The 22,185-nt window shown below is 42.2% G+C and overlaps 1 protein-coding gene across 1 annotated transcript in view; it reads right to left on the bottom strand.

The window, feature by feature from the left end:
* FNBP1 (formin binding protein 1) overlaps positions 1–21,787 on the bottom strand; it is a 133,951-nt gene extending 112,164 nt beyond the window's left edge. Inside the window, exon 1 of the mRNA XM_081237774.1 lies at positions 21,497–21,787. Within this exon, the coding sequence (XP_081093900.1) occupies positions 21,497–21,520 (24 nt within the window). The 5' untranslated portion in view covers positions 21,521–21,787. The remainder of the gene's footprint in view (positions 1–21,496) is intronic.
* Between the last annotated feature and the right edge of the window lie 398 nt (positions 21,788–22,185).

Below are 22,185 nucleotides of genomic sequence, written 5' to 3'. Positions count from 1 at the left end.
ACTTTCTCTTGGATGGTTCTCTCAGCACTATTAGGCATTTATAAGAAATTCTAATGAACAAAAAAGGACATGGCACCTTTAAGAATTATGAATAATTTAAGGTGGGGCAAATTGTAAGAATGCTGTGCAATTTTTTTCTTAAGGCAGTATTTGTAAAGATAGCATAAACTAGCAAGACAATATTTACTTCTCCAGGGAAGCCTCTTGAAATTACCTGGACTTAGCTGGCTCCCCAATCACAGTCTCATAATATTATGTACCTTTCTCTTGCGACATTGATCAGAATATAAATCCACATCTACCTGGGAAGTTATTTAATTAGTAAGCTCTAAGAGGGCAGACACCATCTGGGTGCTCACCCCTGTATTCCCACAGGACATAACAGAATGAATATCTTGGCAAAAGTACCTTTTTTTTTTTTTTTTTTTTGCGGTACGCGGGCCTCTCACTGCTGTGGCCTCTCCCGTTGCGGAGCACAGGCTCCGGACGCGCAAGCTGAGTGGCCATGGCTCACGGGCCCAGCCGCTCCCTGGCATGTGGGATCTTCCCGGACCGGGGCACGAACCCGTCTCCCCTGCATCGGCAGGAGGACTCTCAACCACTGCGCCAACAGGGAAGCCCCAAAAGTACTATTTTAATAATATCAAAAGAGCCAGTGTTAGTGAGAAATTTCTTAAACTTAAAAACATATTTCTGGTTTTGAGAAGATTTAAATGGCATCACATTCATGGCTAATTAAAAATTATTGTAGAAAGAAAAGACAAAAGAATTACTAAGGTTCACTGCAATTTTCACTATCTCAAAATTTTGTTTTTAGACCTGCCATATAGCATATAGAGAATACCTGGATTACTTTAAATGCAGTCAAAAGAGTCGACTTTTATATACAGTTACCACTTAGTAAAATAAGAATATATGAATAGGGCTTCCCTGGTGGCGCAGTGGTTGAGAGTCCGCCTGCCGATGCAGGGGACACGGGTTCGTGCCCCTATCCCGGAAGATCCCACATGCCGCGCAGCGGCTGGGCCCGCGAGCCATGGCCGCGGAGCCTGTGTGTCCGGAGCCTGTGCTCCGCAACCGGAGAGGCCACAGCAGTGAGAGGCCCGCGTACAGAAAAAAAAAAAAAAAAAAAAAAAAAGAATATATGAATAAAGAAATGTGGTCTACATAAACAATGGAATATTATTCATCAAGAGAAAGACGGAAATACCACCATTTGTGACACATGGATAGACTTGGAGGGTATTATGCTAAGTGAAAGAAGTCAGACAGAGAAAGACAAACTCTGTATGGTATCACTTATATGTGGACTCTAAAAAAGCCAAACTCAGAGAAACAGAGTAGAATGGTGGTTAACAAGGACCAGGGCAGAATATGGAAATGGGAAGATGTTGGGGAAAGGGTACAACCTTCCAGTTAGAAGATGAACAAGTCCTAATGTACAGCATGGTGATCATAGTTAATAATAATGCTATATTATATACTTAAAAGTTGCTAAGAGAGTAGATCTTAAATGTTCTCACCACAAAAAAAGAGATGGTAATTATGTGACATGATGGAGGTGTTAGGTAACACTAAGGTGGTAATCACTCTGTAATATATAAGTGTATCAAATCAACAAGTTGTACATCTTAAACATATACAATGTTATATGTCAATTATATTTCAATAAAGCTCAGGTAAAGAAGAATATAATGTAGCTGAACTGTACCAGAAGAATTTCTACTAACTCTGAAAATTCTGCCCCCTGAAAATCTGAAGTACGGACTTTATTTCAAGCAAGTAAGAATCATCTTTTGCTAGCTAGAAATAGTAAAATAATACATTAAAAAAGACAATCAAATCATCATATTTTTCCCCAGACAAAAGCCAACATACACCAGCCAAGCTGATTTTTTGGATTGAACTGACAATCAGATTGCATTGGTTTCATAAAAAGTCTTTATGAGTTTAACAGTGATTTTGGATGAAAGATACATCCATGGAGTGATTTAAGAAAATATTTTGGAATACCAATTTTGTAATTTGCTCTGATGTTTACTAAAATCAATGAGTAAAGCTCCAAAAGAGATCATTATGACTGCGCCATCTGGAGCCCAAACTGCCACACAAATTCAAATCTGACAGTAATTAACTGGAAAGAAATCAACAATACCACCCCTGCTTGTTTTGTTGTTTGTTTTGGTTTTCTGAATGATGGCTGGCCAGGAAGGAACCTCAAATTTTTCAAGGGGTCAAATGCACAATGCTGATTTTATCTCTATAAACACTGCACTATTTTAACAGGACCCCACTAGATTAAAAACAAAACAAAAAAGGCTACAGAACTTGAAAGTAACCACAAGTCCCTTATAAAGCTGTTCTGATGATTTGCCTTTTAGGCAACAGAACTATGTTTTAATCATATTTCTCCATGTGGATACTAAAGGGGAAATTCCCATTGGCTGTCAAAACCCTAGCATGACACACATGCCACGAACAGCAGTGATTCTGCCTAGGAGACAATGTCATATGTGCTTATTTTCACATCAGCAATATACATGAACATAGATTTTCTCATTTAATCAGGGGTACTTTAGAAATGTCCTCTAACTTTTCTCGTGTTAGGCATTTTTCCCCCTTTTTGGTTTACTAGGTGTTGTCTATTTGAGACTCTTAGTGCAATAATAACTTTAAAACGACTGTTTCTGTAACACAAACTACCTCACGTCAACATAAAACCAAAGGGTACTAAGAATTTAGTAACAACACCAAAAATTACCAATAGGAAGAGAGCATTACTATGCTATGCCAACTCAGCAGAGATAGAGTCCAATTCAAACCTTAAGTTTCTTGTACTCTGCTCTGAATGCCTTAACAGATTCAAGGGAGGTTAGCACTCCAGAACTTTGAAAAGCTGCCATTTTCTCAAGTGGCAGGCAGCCTTCAGCCCTTCATTCCCACTGCAGGAACAACAGAGAATATAAAACCCACTGGCCCCTGTAGATCGTGGGTGTCAGCATACAGCCAGAGTTAGTTCTAACATCCTCTATTACTGAGATGAATTAAAATCACTGTTAAATAGATACCCATAGATTCCCACCTCTGTTTAAAAAAAAAAAAAAAAAAAAGACTTCTCCAAAATAATCTCAGATTGCTGGCTACTTTTCCAAAGTGCTTCTGACCTAACATAAAACTGGTCATTCAGAACAGATGGGTTTTTAGGTGTTGAAAAATTATGATAGCAATTTCTAGAAATCTCATACCTATTCAACTTAAGGACGGTTGTCAGATCTTTTCATACCCACCCCCTCGGCACCTCGCTCGGTGTCTTGCACAATGCATGTTTGTGGAAGTGAGTTATAACACAGGTAAACTGAATGATGCTTATAGTCAATCTAGCTATAGTGGCTTTAGAAAAAGAGAGAACCAAATAGGTATTTTCGGTCCCACGCTGCAATTACAGTAAGGTGTAAAAAAGTCAGCCTTGACCGCTCACTCTCAGTTCTATTCTCTTCTACTTCAAAACACTATCATTGGGCTTCCCTGGTGGCGCAGTGGTTGAGAGTCCGCCTGACGATGCAGGGGACACAGGTTCGTGCCCCGGTCCGCGAAGATCCCACATGCCGCGGAGCGGCTGGGCCTGTGAGACGTGGCTGCTGAGCCTGTGCGTCCGGAGCCTGTGCTCCGCAACGGGACAGGCCACAACAGTGAGAGGCCCGCGTAGGGCAAAAAAAAAAACCACTATCATTAGCCAACTTAACTGAAAGCCACTAAATACTGGTTTGGGTAGATAGCTTAACAACTGATTTGGTGAAAAATTAATTTTGCAGAGACAACAGTTACCAATTAATTTTTTGAGTTCAGTCTCATGTTGTGGGTGTATTCTTAAATAGCACCTAATATACCCTTAGAACCTTTTTTGCAACAAGAGTTCTTAGACAGTCACTAAGGAGACTTCAAACACGACACAGCAATCCTTTAATTATTTGGAAAAAATTTCTAGAACCCTTCTGAGAAGCTTAAACTCAATTGTTTTATACAGTGTTTACAATGGATTTTAAATTTCCAAAGACCAAGGAGCTTCCCAGATGAGCTGTTTGCCATCTTAGAGAGAACAAATATGCCCAGTACCAGTCTGCTTTTTTTATCTTTTTTTCTTTTAAATTGAGGTGAAATTCACATAACATAAAATTAACAGCATTTGATTGTTGAGTGGATATCAAAACGTTTGATTACACACAGTTAGGGAAAACTCTAATACATGGCTGGTGAGAGCACAATTGTTAGACCCTCTTTGGAGGGTGGTTTGGTGATACTTATCTAAGTTCTTGGTATTTATCCTCCAAATATACTTACACGGATGTAAAATGACACATATAAGACTATTAATCTGTACTGTGTTTAATAGGAAAATATATTGAAGACAATTTAGTGACCATAGCAAATTTCAATATATCCATAGGATAGAATTTTATTTATTAAATAAGAATTAAGTTACATTAAGAAGAATGAGGCATGTATAGCACAGGAAATTATACTCAATATTTTGTAATAACCTATAAAGGAAAAGAATCTGAAAAAATATATATTATATACATATATGTATAACTACATCACTTTGCTGTACACCTGAAACTAACACAACATTGTAAATCAACTATACTTGAATTTTTTTTTAAAAAAGGAAAAAAGGGGAAAAAAAGAAGAAGAATGAGGCAGCTAAGGAAAACAAAACAAAACACCAAGATATTATAAGGGATAAAAGTAAGGTTAAAAAAAAGTGTGAATAGTATACTAACATTTGTATGGGGGGAGGGGCATCTGTTTATAAATGCTTGATAGCTCTCTGGAAGAACTCACATAAAACTGGTAACAGTGGTTGCCCCCAGGGAGGAAAAGAGGTATATCGTCTATTCAAATACATAAATAAATTCAAGACGTAAATAAGAAATAAATCATGCTTTTGAAATCATGACTTTTCCCCAATTTGGCTGCTTTAACAGAGTCTTCTATCATGGCTGAGCTCTCAGAGTTCACTTAAGTGTGGAAATGCATGAAGTATATTACGGGGACAAAACAACACACAAGTAGGGTTGGCGGGAGGAGGTGAAGGGGCACGTAGCTACCCTGGGCGAGGGTGTTCCTGGTGGAGGGCAAAGCTGGGACGAAGCAGTACAGAGCCCTGGGGGAGAAGCAGGCTGGTGCGCAGGATGGACTGAAAAGGCAGATGTGGCTGGAAGAGAGTGTCTAGGGGCACCGGGTAGGCAGACAAGGTAAAGGACTGTCTAAATTCAGCTTTTACTCTGAGATGGTAAAGGCCTCCTTAGGTTTGGGCTCAGGTCTGCCCCTCACCCACTGCATAGGAGGTAACCCAGGTTCCTACATGTTCTCCCCACAGTACCCCTTGGAGCTGCCTACAGGATCCAAAGGATGGTCATCTTTTTAAATCTGGGCATTTAGCATTTACTCAGTTTCTCTGAGCTCAACCCTCTATTGACATCAGCAAATCTTACATTCCCTCTAGCTAGTCTCTCTTTTCTCCCTTTCTTTCTTTACTTTCATCCCATATGAGATTGCCTTGTCCCTAGGACGGGCCCACAATTCAAAGATGACCAAGCAAATAGTGTAGAAAATCCTTTAATCTCCCTTTGAGATACCCTAGTCTCTGCCACATTGAAAAACCAAGTTAAGTATAATCTTCAGCTTGGCCGACATTTGCAATCATTTAACAGCCAGCCCCACACTCCAAGCATGTGACCTGGGTGTGGTCTATACCTCAAACAAACACAATTTATTTTTAAACAAACAGATCTTTTTACAGACTACCGGACATGGGTAACACCTAACTGAGCACTGCTGATAGAGATAATCCTTTGCCCAATTCTACAACTGACTCTGCAATTGATTAAAGTTTTTAATCTTCTTCTCTCCTTCTTCTTCTTCTTCTTCTTCTTTGGTAATAATCAAAGAATGTATAGATCTGCTTGAAATTATCAGAAACATTCTTTATCCCAGCCAACTGTTTCCAATGTCTTTCATCTAACTGAGGGTTTCCTTCTCATCTAATTAGCTTTTCCTTTCACTTTCTCAATTACCAGCACTTCATAATCCAAAAATAATCCAGAAAGTAAAGGAGGAAGAAGTCATCAACCTGCATTTCATTTCCATCAGGTGCCTGAATATTTTTATCTAGAAATGAAGCACTTGCCTAAAGTTTTTCTGGAATGGTCTTATTTATCTACCTTATTTACCTACTGATCTACCAAAGTGACAAAATAAATTAAACATCAAGCCTTTCAGGTTTCTCAGCCAAAAAGCTTTTGTTCAGCAAAACAGTCCCTGATATTTCTGCTTATAGTGTCATACCCAAGACATTCAATCCATGTACAGAGTGCCTGACAACTCAAGGAATGTGCCTAATGATTCTATTTCTGTGTCACTTTTTGAATTGTTGAAACTTTTACAAACCTCCTATTAACATTATTGGCATTGCTTTGGGCTACAGTGTGGGAACTATACATAAAATTTCTAAATAGAGTTTCTAGCCTTGGACGTAGTTACTCTACCATAATTGACCTTGATGTATGCTCCGTGTATTATGAATCAGTACTCCTGGGACAACCACTTCCAGTGTCAGTTGATCCTGGAACTCGGATTACCCTAGAACACTTGAGTTGAAGAGACTTGAGGTCATGCAGTTTAATTTACACCCAATTCACTGGTCATGTCTACAAAACCCCCAACAAAGAAGTATTCATTCAGTTTCTTCTAAACACGGAACCCAAGACGTGAACCCAAATATCACCGCAACCAGCAACATACGAAGGTGAATAACAATAGCCGATGCTCATAGAGCTTACTGTGTCAGACATTTAGTGCTCTAAGTGCTCATTAACTCATTTAATGTTCTCAATAATCCCATAAAGCAGGCACTATTATTATCCCCATTTTACAGATGAAGGAACTGAGGTTAGATGACTTGTCCCAAATTACTCAGCTAGGTTCATCAGACTATGAACCAAGCAGTCGGCATCCAAACCCATGCTCTTGAACAATATGGCACTGACTAAACTGTAGAAATCTTCTAAGAATAAAACAAAAGAATTTAAAAATAAGCAGCCATTAGAGACTAGAAGCCCAAGTGTTCCACTCAGAGAGTGAAGACAGAGTGAGTAGCAGAGAGACAGCGAGATCCATATGCTTAGCTTTAGTCGGACAGATTCACTGCCTCCAGAATATTGTTTCTATTTCACAACTAAAGCTACAGAAATTACTGCGCTTTATTTTATATTTCTTAAAAAACACTTCTTTAGTGGATCAGCATGGCTTACATTTCAAAGGAGAGAAGATGAATTTTAGGGGGAAAAAACTAGAAAAACCATTTCTTACAAAAAGGATGGGCAATGAAATGTCCTCTTCTGTGGGTCAATGGCTATGACAATAATGTAGAAATTCTTGAGATTTTGTAAAGAATGACACAGCATCATCATAGTCAAAGTGTACAATCTTGTGACAAGAACCTTAGGACAACCTTAGTTTGAGGAGTTTACTTGCTCCTATAAGTCTTCATGTCAGAGCTTCTCGCTTTCCTAGTCCATCATCTTCACAGAAAGTAAATATAAATACTTCTTGAATGTTCCCCAACTTTTCAATTTCTTATTTGAAGGGATTTCTTCAAAGAGAAAGTGATTTTATTTTATTTTTAAGAAAAGGAGGGCTTCCCTGGTGGCGCAGATGGTTGAGAATCTGCCTGCCAATGCAGGGGACACAGGTTCGAGCCCTGGTCTGGAAAGATCCCACATGCCGCGGAGCAACTGGGCCCGTGAGCCACAATTACTGAGCCTGCGCGTCTGGAGCCTGTGCTCTGCAACAAGAGAGGCCGCGATAGTGAGAGGCCCGCGCACCGTGATGAAGAATGGTCCCCGCTCACCGCAACTAGAGAAAGCCCTCGCACAGAAACAAAGACGTAACACAGCCAAAAATAAATAAATAAATTAAAAAAAAAAAAAAAGAGAAAAGGACACATGGTAGCCCTATTCTTAAATGAATAAACAAGGATAGTAGTATTATTATCTAGCCTGACATCCAAAGATATTGTTCTAGTTGTTATTGTATAAGAAATGAACCCCAAAACTTAGCTGGAGAGAACCATTTAATTATATAGGTCGGCAATTTGACAGGGACAATTTGTCTCTGCTCCTCCGTGGCTGGGGCCCCAGCTGGAAAGGCTTGAAGGCTGCGGGGACTTGATTGCGAGGGGGTACAATCATCTGGACACCCTTCACTCAGGCTGGCCGCTGATTACATCTATTCGCCGAAACCTCAATTGGGTTGTCAGCTGGAACCCCTACAGTTGACTTCTCCATACGGATTCTCTATGTGGGCTGCTTGGGCTTCCTAACAATATGGTGCTTGAGTTCTAAGCGGAAACATCCCAAAAGAGCAAGGCAAAAGTGCATGGCATATTTATGATCCTGCTTCAGAAAGGATCACATGGCATCATATGGCACCATTTCACTGTATTCTACCCATCAAGGAAGTCACAAAGATCTGCCTAGGTTCAAGGAGAAGGGATGTAAGCTCTCCCCTTCCCCGCAGTAGGAGGAGTCTCAATGTCACACTAGAAGAGCACGTGGAATTGGAGATACTGCTGTGGCCATCCTTGCAAAACAGAATCTGTCACACATATGAAGTAGAGCTCCCCCCAAAATCAGATCAATTTGGTGATCTAGTATTGCCGATTTTAAACTATCTCCGAGAACTGTAAAGAGGAAAAGTAAGCAATATATCAGGTATGACAGAGATCTAAGTCAACACAGTGTAAACTGAATAATTCTAAACATTTGCTAATCATCTCCAAAGCAAATAGGCAGCTTTCAAAGAAGTAAAATTGAAAATCTTAGACTGTCTGCAAAAACCTATTAAAATGATGCATGTGTGACATTAATTTCTAATTATTACCAAAAACTCACTACCCATCAGTGGCCATTTATTTTTATTTTTTCATTTACAAGTTGGTACATTAGTTTTATTTCTACACCTATCGAAGCTTCAAGATCTGTTTATTATGCTCACATAACAATTTACAAAACCAACCAACTCTTAATAGTCTATGCCCCTCCTAACCTAAATCAAGTTTCACATAATGATTCTCAGTAAGGCAAACAGTTCAGCAAACAGGGAGCACAGCCACTGTCCAAAAGGGCAACATATTATGACAGTTTTTCCAAGTGACAGGGTTCTAAAGTTAAATAAGAGTGCTTGCAGGAATATAACTATGGCGAGAGCTTAGAATTTTACCATTATAATTCTAGCTTTTCCTACTTACATTGGGTAATCAGATCCAAACAGACCCAAACAGCTTGGATCTGTTCCCGGAGCTCCAGATGCATACATTTAACTAGCTACTAGATACAAGATACTTAGATATCTAATAGGCATCTTGCAAAATGTCCAGCACTAAAATTGTTCTTTTCCCCATCAACCCTAATCCTACTGTTTTCAGTCTCTCAAAGCCTTATTTTTCTCCATAGCATTTATCATTATTGGATACATTAGCTATACCCTTATACTGGCCTTTAGATCACATATATTAAGGCAAATTTTATTTTTCTGTGGTTTACTGCCATTTTCCCTTCACCTAGAACAAGGGGAAATATGCCTGGCATATAGCAGGTGGTCAATAATACTGTTGAATGAATTATGACTTATCTGGGTCCCTGAGCAAATGACGAGGAGAGAACCAAAGAATAAAGGGATAAAGGAATAAAGGGTATCTTAGAACGATTATGCTTGTAAGTGGTTGGCAGGGTAAGAAAGTAGCTCCAAAATATTGCTAGATTTTAAATTTTTTGTAAAGAATAAAAATGAGCGAAAACTGAGAATGTATGCATAGGAATCTTAGTGTTAAATCATGCTACCTAAGCCACATCAGAATTACCGAGGAGAGAGCTTTTAAATTTATAGATGCTCATTCTTGCCAGTTTGGGAAATGTTGGATGGAATCTCAGGGACGCAAGATGGAACAGAGATTAGAATTTAGAATTCCAAAGGGACCTCCCTGGTGGCGCAGTGGTTAAGAATCCGCCTGCAGGGGACACGGGTTTGATCCCTGTTCTGGGAAGATCCCACATGCCGCAGAGCAACGAAGTCCGTGCACCACAACTACTGAGCCTGCACTCTAGAGCCTGCGAGCCACAACTACCGAGCCCATGTGCTGCAACTACTGAAGCCTGCACACCTAGAGCCCATGCTCCACAACAAGAGAAGCCACCACAATGAGAAGCTCCACACCGCAAGTAGCCCCCACTCGTCTCAACTAGAGAAAGCCTGTGCGCAGCAACGAAGACCCAATGCAGCCAAACTATCTATCTGTCTGTATCTATCTATCTATCTATCTATCTATCTATCTATCTATCTATCTATCTATATAACCAAACACCCTGTAGTCTGTTTAAAGAAAGGATAGGTTAAAAGGAAAGGGAATCACTACATAGCATCTGTAAAAACAGACTCTATTCTATCTTTAATGTAAATCTATCCCTCTAGAAGAGATAGATGCCTCAGGCTTCCATAGCTTGGTGTCACAATCCATTAAATTCCTCCAACTCGATTTTGATTTTATGCTCTCCAAGAAACTGTGTATAGAATTTAGCCTGCCACATAGATTAGCCTTCAGGGAGAAAATGTGCACTTCAGCAAATATGAATAGCTAGTCTCCTTATGGATAGACTTCTCATAAATTTGAAACTTGCATTCTGGTTTGTGCATCAGTCTTGGGAGTTCAGTTGATGTGAGTCACCTCCAAGGCATACTGAAAATACCAACTCTGTTAGCTTAAAAGAGCTGAGGAACAGACACTGGTAGCCCTATCAAGGTTGCACTGAGCAGAAACAAAGAGAGGGCAAGAAAGAAAGAAGTGACTGTAGGTTTTGGTTTTGTATCCAACTGGAGAAAAAAAACCCCAAAAAACCGAGGCTGATATACTTACTTAACCCACTAGCCAAAGCAGTGAATTGACCTCATCCTCCCGATGCCCTGGCTCACCACTCACGATGTACACTGCCAGGTCTTCTCTCAGCATCCAAGACTCCTTAGCAATTCCTTTTCATCAATTCTGCCCTTATAAACATGTGGAGGGGTACTCTCTGCTCCGACTCACAGGATAAATCCAATCAGCCAATTAGCCTAGTCTAGCCCGAAGCTAGCTCCCTCCTTTCCAGTCCTCTCCACACGGCAGTAAGGAGACTGATGATCTGGCCCCATAGCAACTGCTTTCAGCAGTTCAAGCGTGGGTGCCTTGTTTGCCCTCAAGGTAAAGCCATAGTCACCTGGTTTCAGCTACAGTCTACCTTTCCAGGCTCCTCTTCACGTGCTCGGCTCATTCTGGAGCTCTGTGTCCTGTTACACTTATGAGCCTTTGGACATGGCAGCTACTCCCTCCTCCAGAAAGACTGTCTAGATCACCCTCCCAACCTGACCACCTCCCTTCACCTGTGTCACTTATCAGTCCTTCAGGACACCATATAGATGTCATTTCTTCCCCAACTGAGTTATGCTCCTGTGTACAAGTTTCCATGTAGTTACCCTACCTTAGTCCTTGTCACACTGTACTGCAATTTCCTATCTATGTTTCTGCCCCCCCCCAACTAGACTATAAGCTACTTGTAGGCAAGAACCATGCCTGGGCACGTAGTAGATGCTCAAAGAACAAATAGATACTTTGGACAAAATATGGACGTCTCAATCATTCTCATCTCTCTTGTCTGATATAATTCTTATAATTTTGGTCTCTTATGTACTAAAGTCACATTACTTGCCACCAACATCACCTATCCCTCTGCCAAAAACGGTAATGGCAATTAAGAATTACATGTATCCTGGGAATTCCCCGCAGTCCAGTGGTTAGGACTCTATGCTTTCACTGCCATGGCTGGGGTTCAGTTCCTGGTCGGGGAACTAAAAGATCCCGTAAGCTGAGCAGAGCAGCCAAAAAACAAAACAAAAAAAAAAGAATTACATCTATCCTAAGATGATAGGGAGACTTTTCATGTACACTTTAGTATTGTTTGAAAGTTGAACAATGCAAACAGATTGCTTTGCTAGTTTTAACTATAAGTAAATTTTATTTTATTTTTTAAAATTTATTTATTTATTAATTTATTTTTGGCTGCACTGGGTCTTTGCTGCTGTGCCTGGGCTTTTCTCTAGTTGTGGCGAGCTAGGGCTACTCTTTGTTGCGGTGTGTGGGCTTCTCATTGTGGTGGCTTCTCTTTGTTGTGGAGCACGGGCTCTAGGCACGAGGGCTCAGTAGTTGTGGCTCGCAGGCTCTGGAGCGCAGGCTCAGTAGTTGTGGCACATGGGCTTAGTTGCTCCGGGGCATGTGGTATCTTCCCGGACCAGGGCTCGAACCCGTGTCTCCTGCATTGGCAGGCAGATTCTTAACCACTGCACCACCAAAGATAAGTAAATTTTAAATTTAAAAATTCAGTCATGCTGGGCTTCCCTGGTGGCGCAGTCTCAGTTTTGGTTGTGCAAATAGAAGTACAAGGGGAATAGCTTCCCGTAAAGGTGCTGAGTTTTCTTTTGCTATTGATATGAAAGGAAATATTTAGTTTCCTGTTTCTCAAGAACCAAAACTCTGAAGCCCTGCATGGGACAGCCAGAGCACCCCCAAAGTGGTCAATACCTAATTCTCTTTGTTTCGTCTCAATTTCATTAAAAATACTTTTCACCGAGACATAATTTTGTTAGACCCCCAAATCAGAAAACTGATATTACTCTTACTATTTGTAATACCTTTACAAATTAATTTCTTTAAATTAAAAAGAAAAAAAAACTCCGGACTTAAAGGAATGGGGGGAATCACTAGACATATATGAAACACCTGCTAGAACAGACGCTTCGTTCATAATAGTTTCTGTTGCGTTTACAGCACGGTACTGTGAGTCATTGGCTCTTAATGATTCTCAATGTGAGTAACATGAAATGTTTTAGAAAGCAAAACCTCCATCAGTGATAGGGGAAATATGAGTAATGGGGAAAAGAGGGACTGTGAGCTACTAATACAGAGGATGAATTTTTTTACAACAACATTTGTTTAGTGTTGGGAAAAAAAAATTTTAATTCTAGCACTAGCATTCATTGTTTGGGTGGGTCTGGTCTATAAAATGGAAATAAACTCACAGGGTCCTTGTTAGGTTATGAAAGGATGCATTTAAATACCCTAATCAAGGTGTGTCAAGCACTTAACAAGTTGGCTCTCTTCTGTTTTCATACTTTAAAAGATGGAGGGAGAATTTGGGTTCTATGCATGATTCCTCAGAAAGGGAGGGAGCAGGAGTATTTATTACAGTGTGTGGCGGGGAAGACTGATCTAAAAAACCATGTGGCGGCAAAAAGATGAAACAAGAATGCCAAAGATATTGATGATATTGAAGTTGGGTGATGAGTACATAGGGGTTCATCATATTCTAAGTATGTTTGAAAATTCCTATAATAAAAAGTACAAACAGTAAAAATACATTTTGATGGTATTAACTTGAAAAAAAAGGATGAGAAGGAGAGCTCTAGAGTCCCAGACCTGGGATTGAATCTCTGCTTTCTACTCTGTGAACTTGATAAGTTATTTTACCGTTCTGTGCTTCGATGTACTCTCTTGTAAAAGCGGGTAATGAGGATGTGGCCAGTGCAGAGATGTGCCGCTCAGATCCTTCTTCCAGAAGGGACTCCCTGCCCAGCTGGTTAGCGGACAGCCTCCTTTAGGGTACGGTCTGCTATTTATTTTATATATTTATTTTTGGCTGCGTTGGGTTTTCATTGCTGTGCACGGGCCTTCTCTAGTTGAGGCGAGCAGGGGCTACTCTTCATTGTGGTGCGTGGGTTTCTCATTGCAGTGGCTTCTCTTGTTGCAGAGCACGGGTTCTAGGGTGCACAGGCTTCATAGTTGTGGCACGCAGGCTCAGTAGTTGTGGTGCATGGGCTCAGTTGCTCCACGGCATGTGGGATCTTCCCAGACCGGGGATCGAACCCATGGCCCCTGCACTGGTAGGCAGATTCTTAATCACTGTGCCACCAGGGAAGTCCTAAGAAATAATTCTTATTAAAAACTTCATGCCAATGATTAGAATGGTGTGTTCAAAGTTTTAAAAAGAAACCACAATATAGCTAATGTGATTTTATAGTTTAAATGTGAACAGGTCTGAGAGTCCGCCTGCCGATGCAGGGGACGCGGGTTCGTGCTCTGGTCCGGGAAGATCACACATGCCGCGGAGCAGCTGGGCCCGTGAGCCATGGCCGCTGAGCCTGTGCGTCCGGAGCCTGTGCTCCACAACGGGAGAGGCCACAACAGTGAGAGGCCCACATACCACACACACACACACACACACACACACACACACACACACACACACTATATATATATATATATATATATATATATATATATATATATAAATGTGAACAGGTTTTAATAACTTTTGCAGGAAGAAATTGGAAGTTTCATCTATTTTGCTGTTGGCAGTGGTGGTATGAATACAGTGCTAATATTAAACAATTGAAGTTGTTAAGATTTACATAGCCCATCGACAGACGAATGGATAAAGAAGATGTAGTACATATATACAATGGAATATTACTCAGCCATAAAAAGGAATGAAATTGGGTCATTGGTAGAGACAGAGATGGACCTAGAGACTGTCATACAGAATGAAGTAAGTCAGAAAGAGAAAAACAAATATTGTATATTAATGCATATATGTGGAATTTAGAAAAATGGTACAGATGAACCGGTTTGCAGGGCAGAAATAGAGACACAGATGTAGAGAACAAATGTATAGACACCAAGTGGGGCAAGGCAGGGGGCTGGTGGTGGGATGAATTGGGAGATTGGGATTGACATATATACACTAATATGTATAAAATAGATAACTAATAAGAACCTGCTGCATAAAAGTAAATAAATAAATAAAATTCAAATTAAAAAAAGAATTACATAATTTTTTTTTCTTTTATTTTGGCTGTGTTGGGTCATTGTTGCTGCGCGTGGGCTTCCCATTGCAGTGGCTTCTCTTGTTGTGGAGCATGGGCTCTAGGCACAAGGGTTTCAGTAGTTGTGGCACACAGGCTCTAGAGCACAGGCTCAGTAGTTTTGGCACACAGGCTTAGCTGCTGCGTGGCATGTGGGATCTTCCCAGACCAGGGCTCAAACCCGTGTTTCCTGTATTGACAGGCAGATTCTTAACCACTGAGCCACCACGGAAGTCCTGAGTTACATAAATTTAGCATAACTTTTACAGATAAGGCTTATGAGTTAAAAGAATCAATATTAAAAACTTGTATATTCCCAACTAACTCTTTAATACAATATACATATTTGGCCCTTTATTATGACTTTTTAATTGTTTTTACCTAGACACATCACTAGGCTCAAGCTAGTATGACTATATATTACTAAATCAGGAAACAAATATTGCATTACAAACACTAATTCTAGAAGACTTCACACCCACATTCCAAAATCTAATTAGATTAATTTCCCAGGGCATACGTGTATTCTTGGTAGCTTGCAATTTTTAAGTGTCAAAATAAAGCCTTATTTTTAAATGTGGGTGGTGTTGATGAAACAAGTATGAGTAATACTTGCAGGAAACACAATATTAGCTTTAGCAAGGAAGTGGGTGATACTTGAATAGTCCTTCAAAGAGGCACTTTCCATGTCGCACCAACGTAAAGCAAGAGTTCTAAATGTGGTCACATGGTAAGCACAGACAAAACCCCTTACGGTGCTTGAAACACAGTTTTACCTACCAAAAATGCAATGTTCAGGATGATATCTAAAGTATAAAGTGAAGGCAACAAGCTGACGGGTAAATCTCCAACCACAGAATAACCTGACCGTCCCTGTTTTGTTTAATATCTACTAACCAGAGAGACAAATATCATATCGCTTACATGTGGAATCTAAAAAAATGACACAGATGAACTTATTTACAAAACAGAAATAGACTGGGGATTCCCTGGTGGTCCAGTGGTTAGAACTTGGTGCTTTCAATACTGTGGGCCCAGGTTCAATCCCTGGTCGGGGAACTAAGATCACGCATGTCCCGAGCTGCACGGCACAATAAATAAATAAAGACAAACAAAAACAGACTCACAGACATAGAAGAAAAACTTCTGGTTACCAAAAGAGAAAGGGGGGGGGGCGGGGAGGGATAAATTAGGAGTTTGGGATTAGCAGATACAAACTACTATATATCCGTAAAAAAGATAAACAAGAAGGACCTACTGTATAGCATAGGGAACTATATTCAATATCTTGTAATAACTTATAATGAAAAAATGTGAAAAAGAATATATATATATGACTGAATCACTTTGCTATACACCTGAAACATTATAAATCAACTACACTTCAATTACAAAAAATAAAGATAAAAAAATAAACTAATTTAAAAAAAATCGACTAACCAGAAAAGACGGTGCAAACCCTGTTTTAATAGAGAGGTAGGGATGACAGAATTAAACTTGATTTGGTCTATTTTTTGAGGCAGTTCTGCTCTGCTCAGCGAAGTTCCAAGAGGGATGTCTCCCCTGTTGGTCTTGCCATGTTTATCCCAAACAGAAATCTCTGAAGGATTAAAGAAGAAAGAGCAGGAGAAGAGCTATGAACTGTTGTTAGTACTCTACACCATTTACTACTGGGCAGTAAGAAGAGGTACTAATTCTCCAAATCCTGCAACTATTAACAGTCCATTAGGGCTTCCCTGGTGGCGCACTGGTTAAGAATCTGCCTGCCAGTGCAGGGGACACGGGCTCGAGCCCTCGTCCAGGAAGATCCCACATGCTGCAGAGCAACTAAGCCCGTGTGCCACAACTACTGACCCTGTGCTCTAGAGCCCGCGAGACACAACTACTGAAGCCTGCGAGCCACAACTAGTGAAGCCTGCACGCCTAGAGCCTGCGCTCCGCAACAAGAGAAGCCACTGCAATGAGATGCCCGCGCACCCCAACTGGGCAATGAAGGCCCAACACAGCCAAAAATAAATAGATTAATTAATTAATTTAAAAATTATTTTTAAAAATGGTCTAGAGGGACTTCCCTGGCAGTCCAGTGGTTACGACTCCTCACTTCTGAACTAAGATCCCACAGGCCGTGCAGTGTGCCTCCCTGCCCCCCAAAAGGAGATCTAGACTGTGTATTTGTGAGGAAGCAGTATAAATCTCTGGACCTTCTGCTCAATTTTGCTGTGAAACTATAACTACTCTAAAAAATAGTCTATTTAAAAAAACGGTGCCTAGAATTAGTTTTTTTTAATGTTTACAACTGCCAAAGTGCAGAAAGGCATTAAAACTACCCTCCCATTACTTTAAAACAGCAAATGTTAAGACAAAATGAAAAAAATGATTCATTCATTTATTCAATAAATATTTCTTTCTTTCTTTTTTTTAAATATATTTATTTTTGGCTGCACTGGGTCTTCGTTGCTGCTGGTGGGCTTTCTCTAGTTGCAGTGAGCGGGGGCTACTCTTTGCTGTGGTGCGCAGGCTTCTCATTGTGGTGGCTTCTCTTATTGCGGAGCACGGGCTCTAGGCACATGGGCTTCAGTAGTTGTGGCACGTGGGCTCAGTAGTTGTGGCTTGCAGGCTCAGTAGTTGTGGCGCACGGGCTTGGTTGTTCCACGGCATCTGGGATCTTCCAGGACCAGGGCTGGAACCCAAGTCCCCTGCACTGGCAGGCAGATTCTTAACCACTGCGCCACCAGGGAAGTCCCTCAATAAATATTTCTTGAACTCCCAACTGTGAGGCAGGCATTGTTCCTGGTCCAGTTAGTAGACAACTCTTTCACTGCTGCCTCTTCAAGGTGCACACCACAATCAATGTCACTGTATTCAACAAATTGTGGAATGCACATTATATGCCTGTCCTAAAAACATAGGTTTAAGAAAAAAAATGAAGTACAATCAACACAGGTGGCTTAACATAGTAATATGTTAACCAATATGTGGTATTCGGGTCTCTCTGTTTGCTTTCTTGCTGTTATTATTTTGGGCTACTCCATTTATTAGCACCAAAAGAAAGATGGCAGAGAGGACACTAGGAGATAAAGGTGGATTCTATCACTGAGTAAATTTTTAGCCACAAAGAGTAGAACAGTTATAAGGAAAGCTAAAATTTCCAATGGACTTTTTCTTACTTCACATGAATGATCAAGCTTACAAAAAGTTGAGCTGACACTTCAATAACTTCTCACTTCTTTCTAACATGTAGGTACAAAACCAAAAAAAAAATTCAAATGTAAGAAATTCTTGCTTTGCCATTTCTCCAATGACCAGTCACAATTTCAACAAGTCAGTGAAAACTATTTAGCCTATTAACATGACTTTTTAAACAAAGTCTTGAGTAAATGCATTTTGGTTAATTTTGGTACAGAAACAATTTTACCCTAATCACTTTAAATCAGCCGTTTATACTTTGTTATAACTTCTGATATAAAATAGAAAGCCCTTATTTTAATACAATCTAATCCAATAAAGTTATTACAAATTATGGGTTTTGAGTCCATTTTTATGATTGCCTGATAACTTCCTGACATTTCATGATTTCTCAAAAATGTCCTAGGATATCAAAGTTTACACCTATGGAGAGGTTAAAAAAAAAAAAAAGAAAGAAAAGAGAATGGTTTTACTCTGTCTACAAAGCAGGATGTGGCTAAGAACAGGCCTTTAATGTAAAGTTAGAAACCTGTCGTTTTGAAAAGCCTGCATGAACGTTGACTGGCATCCTAAAATGTGTGTGAAACTTGATGGCATTTGTGAAGGTCTATGAAAGCTGCAAGCACCTATTACAAAGAGCTCGTGGCTACCCGAACCAGATCTCCATCTCTCTCCATATAGAAGCACCATTCTGCCAAGTTAGGCCTGAGCGCCCCATCGTTATCTCATTACCTATGTGCATGATCCCCACAGCCACCATTCAAGGAAAACCCTCAATCACAGCCCTGCCAGGCTGCCCACTGCTGCCCAACGCACCACACAACACTGAGTCTCTCACCACCAGAGAACTGGAGGTTTATTTTTCAGAATCCTTCATTATTCTGATTTTTTTTAAATCTCAAATATTAATAAAACAAGGCAACTGGAAACAGACATTTCGTTCCCCTTCTACTTCTTGGAATTTAAACTCAGATTTTGCACTTCTCTTAGCACAAATTATGTGATCATTCTTTTCCCTCTATTAACCTCTAAGCCACTCAAGGGCAAAGGGCAATACTCTACTGGAATGCCTTTTTCTTTTTTTTAACTCTTCGCTGACACATACTTGTATAGAGACAACGGATGACTCATTCTTCCTCATAAACTTAAAACCAAGTGAAAAAAATTCTCAATTAGTTTACACACCTTCTCCCTTAAAAATCTTTTCCAATTATTTTCACTGTAGGAAATTTCAAACATAGACAGTAGAAAGCATAGTATCACAAGTCCTCCTGTACCCATCACCCAGCTTCAACAATGATCAACTCCCAAGCACGTTCCCTTCATCGACATCCCCATCCACTACCATCCCAAATTCTTTTGAAGCAAATCCAAGATTTCCTTTCATTCATATATATTCCAGTTCCCACTGATTTTCAACAACTCCCTGTCTTTGCCTTCCTTCCCACCCTCTACTTCCAAAAAGAAGTGTACAGAATAATACAGGTGATTGTAGCTATTTTACTGGTTTTCTTCTTTTAGCTACCCCCCCTTTTCTGGATCACCTTCTAATAACGTTCACCAACATCACCGTGAAGTGCCCACCATTGTGTTCAGTACCCTTAACTACAGCCTATTTCACTTAGAAATATATTGTATTCCCCCCACCCCAATAATCCCTTTCTCTAGTTTGAACAAGTGAAAAAAATCGTGCCAAATTTTCTATTCTCTTGATTAAAAATTACTTCTGATTTGCTCCCCTCATCCCAGAAAAGGTAAAATGAGCCAAAGGGAGTGGAGAAGGAATAGAAGAAGAAAGAAATTCAACACTTAAAATGGTAGATTCTGCCTAATTGGCCTGTGTAAATACTTAAAACCATCTGTTACTTTATTTTTAAAATGAATATTTGTAAACATCAGTCGAAAATTGGAGTCCCTTTTGATAGAGGATGTTTATAAAATGAGTTATCTTAATGTAAGGGAGCTATTGCCTTCAGGATTTTGGTTTTAATACCAGTGGCTGATTCTGAGCCTAAGAAATGATTATGTAAAAACAATTAAAGCAAAAAAAAAAAAATAAGGGAGGATGTGCTGTTTCTATAGCTGCTCTAACCTTGTTTTATTTTGACGTGAGATTTCCTCGCCTCAGCTCAGAGAGCAGCCACCACCTCACGCTTTCTCCTCCACGCCCTTTACAAATGGGATTCCGAAGGGAGGCACTTTCGAGTTCATCATGGGAAACGTCTCATCTTGAGAACACTTCAGGGCGATAATTGAGATTTCATCTACTCCTCCCTCTGGACACTGCTCTGCCCATCCCTTGCCTAGTGATTGCCTCAGGAATCCAGAGGAAGGCAGGGAAACAAGCTCCAGTCCAAAAGCCACAGCCTCTCCTCCCCGAGGACGGCCTGTGCACCGTCTTGGCATCCTCCTTGCGCCTTGGTCCGGGGAGAGGAGCTTCCAGACAGCACGCTACTTGTTTATCCATCCGCGCCCCAGGTTAAGAATTCCGGCGGGGCGCTCCCTACCCCAGTTTAGACTCTTTCCTCTGAGCAGTTAAAAAATATAAAATCTACCCCGCGCATGCCTCTTCCTGAAGGTGATAACACCAGATCTCCCTCTAACTCAGACTACTTTCCCCTCCAGGCCAAACGCCGCAGTCCCCACATCAAATCGAGGATCTGAGCTGCCCCTCAAAAAATCACAAGTGCACCCCTAAACCACCACAGGGCAAACGTCCTCGTCACTAGGAGGAAGACACCAGTTCTCGCCTCTGCGCCCTAAAACCCAAGACCCGGGACCGGCCCCGCCAGGGCCGCCCCGCCCCCCGGAGGAGCGCCCGACCCACCCGCACCTCCACGAAGAGAAAGCAGCCTAGGACCTCGGGTCTGGGCGCCGAACACCGAACACAGCCCTGAAAATCCCCGGGCCTCCACGCCCCCACTGAGTCGGCCCGCGGCGCATCGGTTACTCGCACCGGGGGATTAAGGCTCTTCCCAACACACACCGCTGGCCTCAGGGCGCCGAGGAGAGGGAGTCCTGAGCCTCCGGCTCAGGCCGCGGGGGGACCCAGATCCGCGCCCCCTGCTCGGGCCGCCGGGGACCCACCCCAGCGCCCCTCACCTCCGAAGAGCGAATCTGGCTCGCACCTCCTGCTCAAGCCAAGGCCGACGAGAGGCTCCCGGACCTGCGCCTACTCCCAGGCCGCCGGGACCCCGACCAGAGCGCGGTCGCCTCCACCCGGGCAGCCCGGCCCGCGCCCCCCGCCCAGGCGCGCCAGGCACCTTCCCCCGCATCCCGGCGGGCCCAGCCCCTCACTCACCCAGAGCTCGGTGCCCCAGCTCATGGTTCAGGGGGCGGGAAGGGGCGCGCCGCGCGGCAGGCGCGGCTCTCCGGTCCCCTTCCCAGGCGATCCCTTCGCCCCTCGAGATCCCCGCGATCGAGGAAAGCCCGTGCCCGCGCGGTCGCCGCCTCCTCCGGCTCGCCGCTCCTCGCCTTGAGTCTCCTAGGCGGCTCCTCCTCCCCTTCGCTCCTCAGCAAAATGGCCCGAGGAAGCAGCAGCCGCGGTCGCCGCAGCGCCCGCCAGCCCGCCCGCCCGCCCCACAGCCGGAGAGCAAGGGGAGGGGGAGGGGCGGGAGGGGCAGGAGGGGCGGGACTGCACGCCGGGGGCGGGGTCGGCCTGACAGCTCGCGCACGCGCGCGCCCCGCCCCCGGCCCCGGCCCCGGCCCCACCTCCCGCTAGGCGCCCTCCGCCCCGCCCGCGTGGCCCGGGGGTCCGGAAGGACCCAGAGGGAGGAGGGGGGTCCGCCGGGACTTGAAGGCTCTGACCTTCTCCCCGCCACCCCACCACCGATTTTTTTTTATTACTTATTAGCAACCACACTCTCTGCTCTTAGGACAACCACTCGCCTTTGAACATAGCTGGCCCCTGTTATTACGGGTGCTTTGCAGAGGCCTGAGGTTGCTCCCCTGCGCCGAGCGCCGCTTTGAATTTCAGGACCATACTTTTCC

Source organism: Mesoplodon bidens (assembly GCF_964165515.1).
Source record: "Mesoplodon bidens genome assembly, chromosome: 6".
Taxonomy (NCBI): domain Eukaryota; kingdom Metazoa; phylum Chordata; class Mammalia; order Artiodactyla; family Ziphiidae; genus Mesoplodon; species Mesoplodon bidens.
The sequence above is the reverse complement of the archived record's forward strand: the minus strand, read 5'-3'. Positions and strand labels throughout refer to the sequence as shown.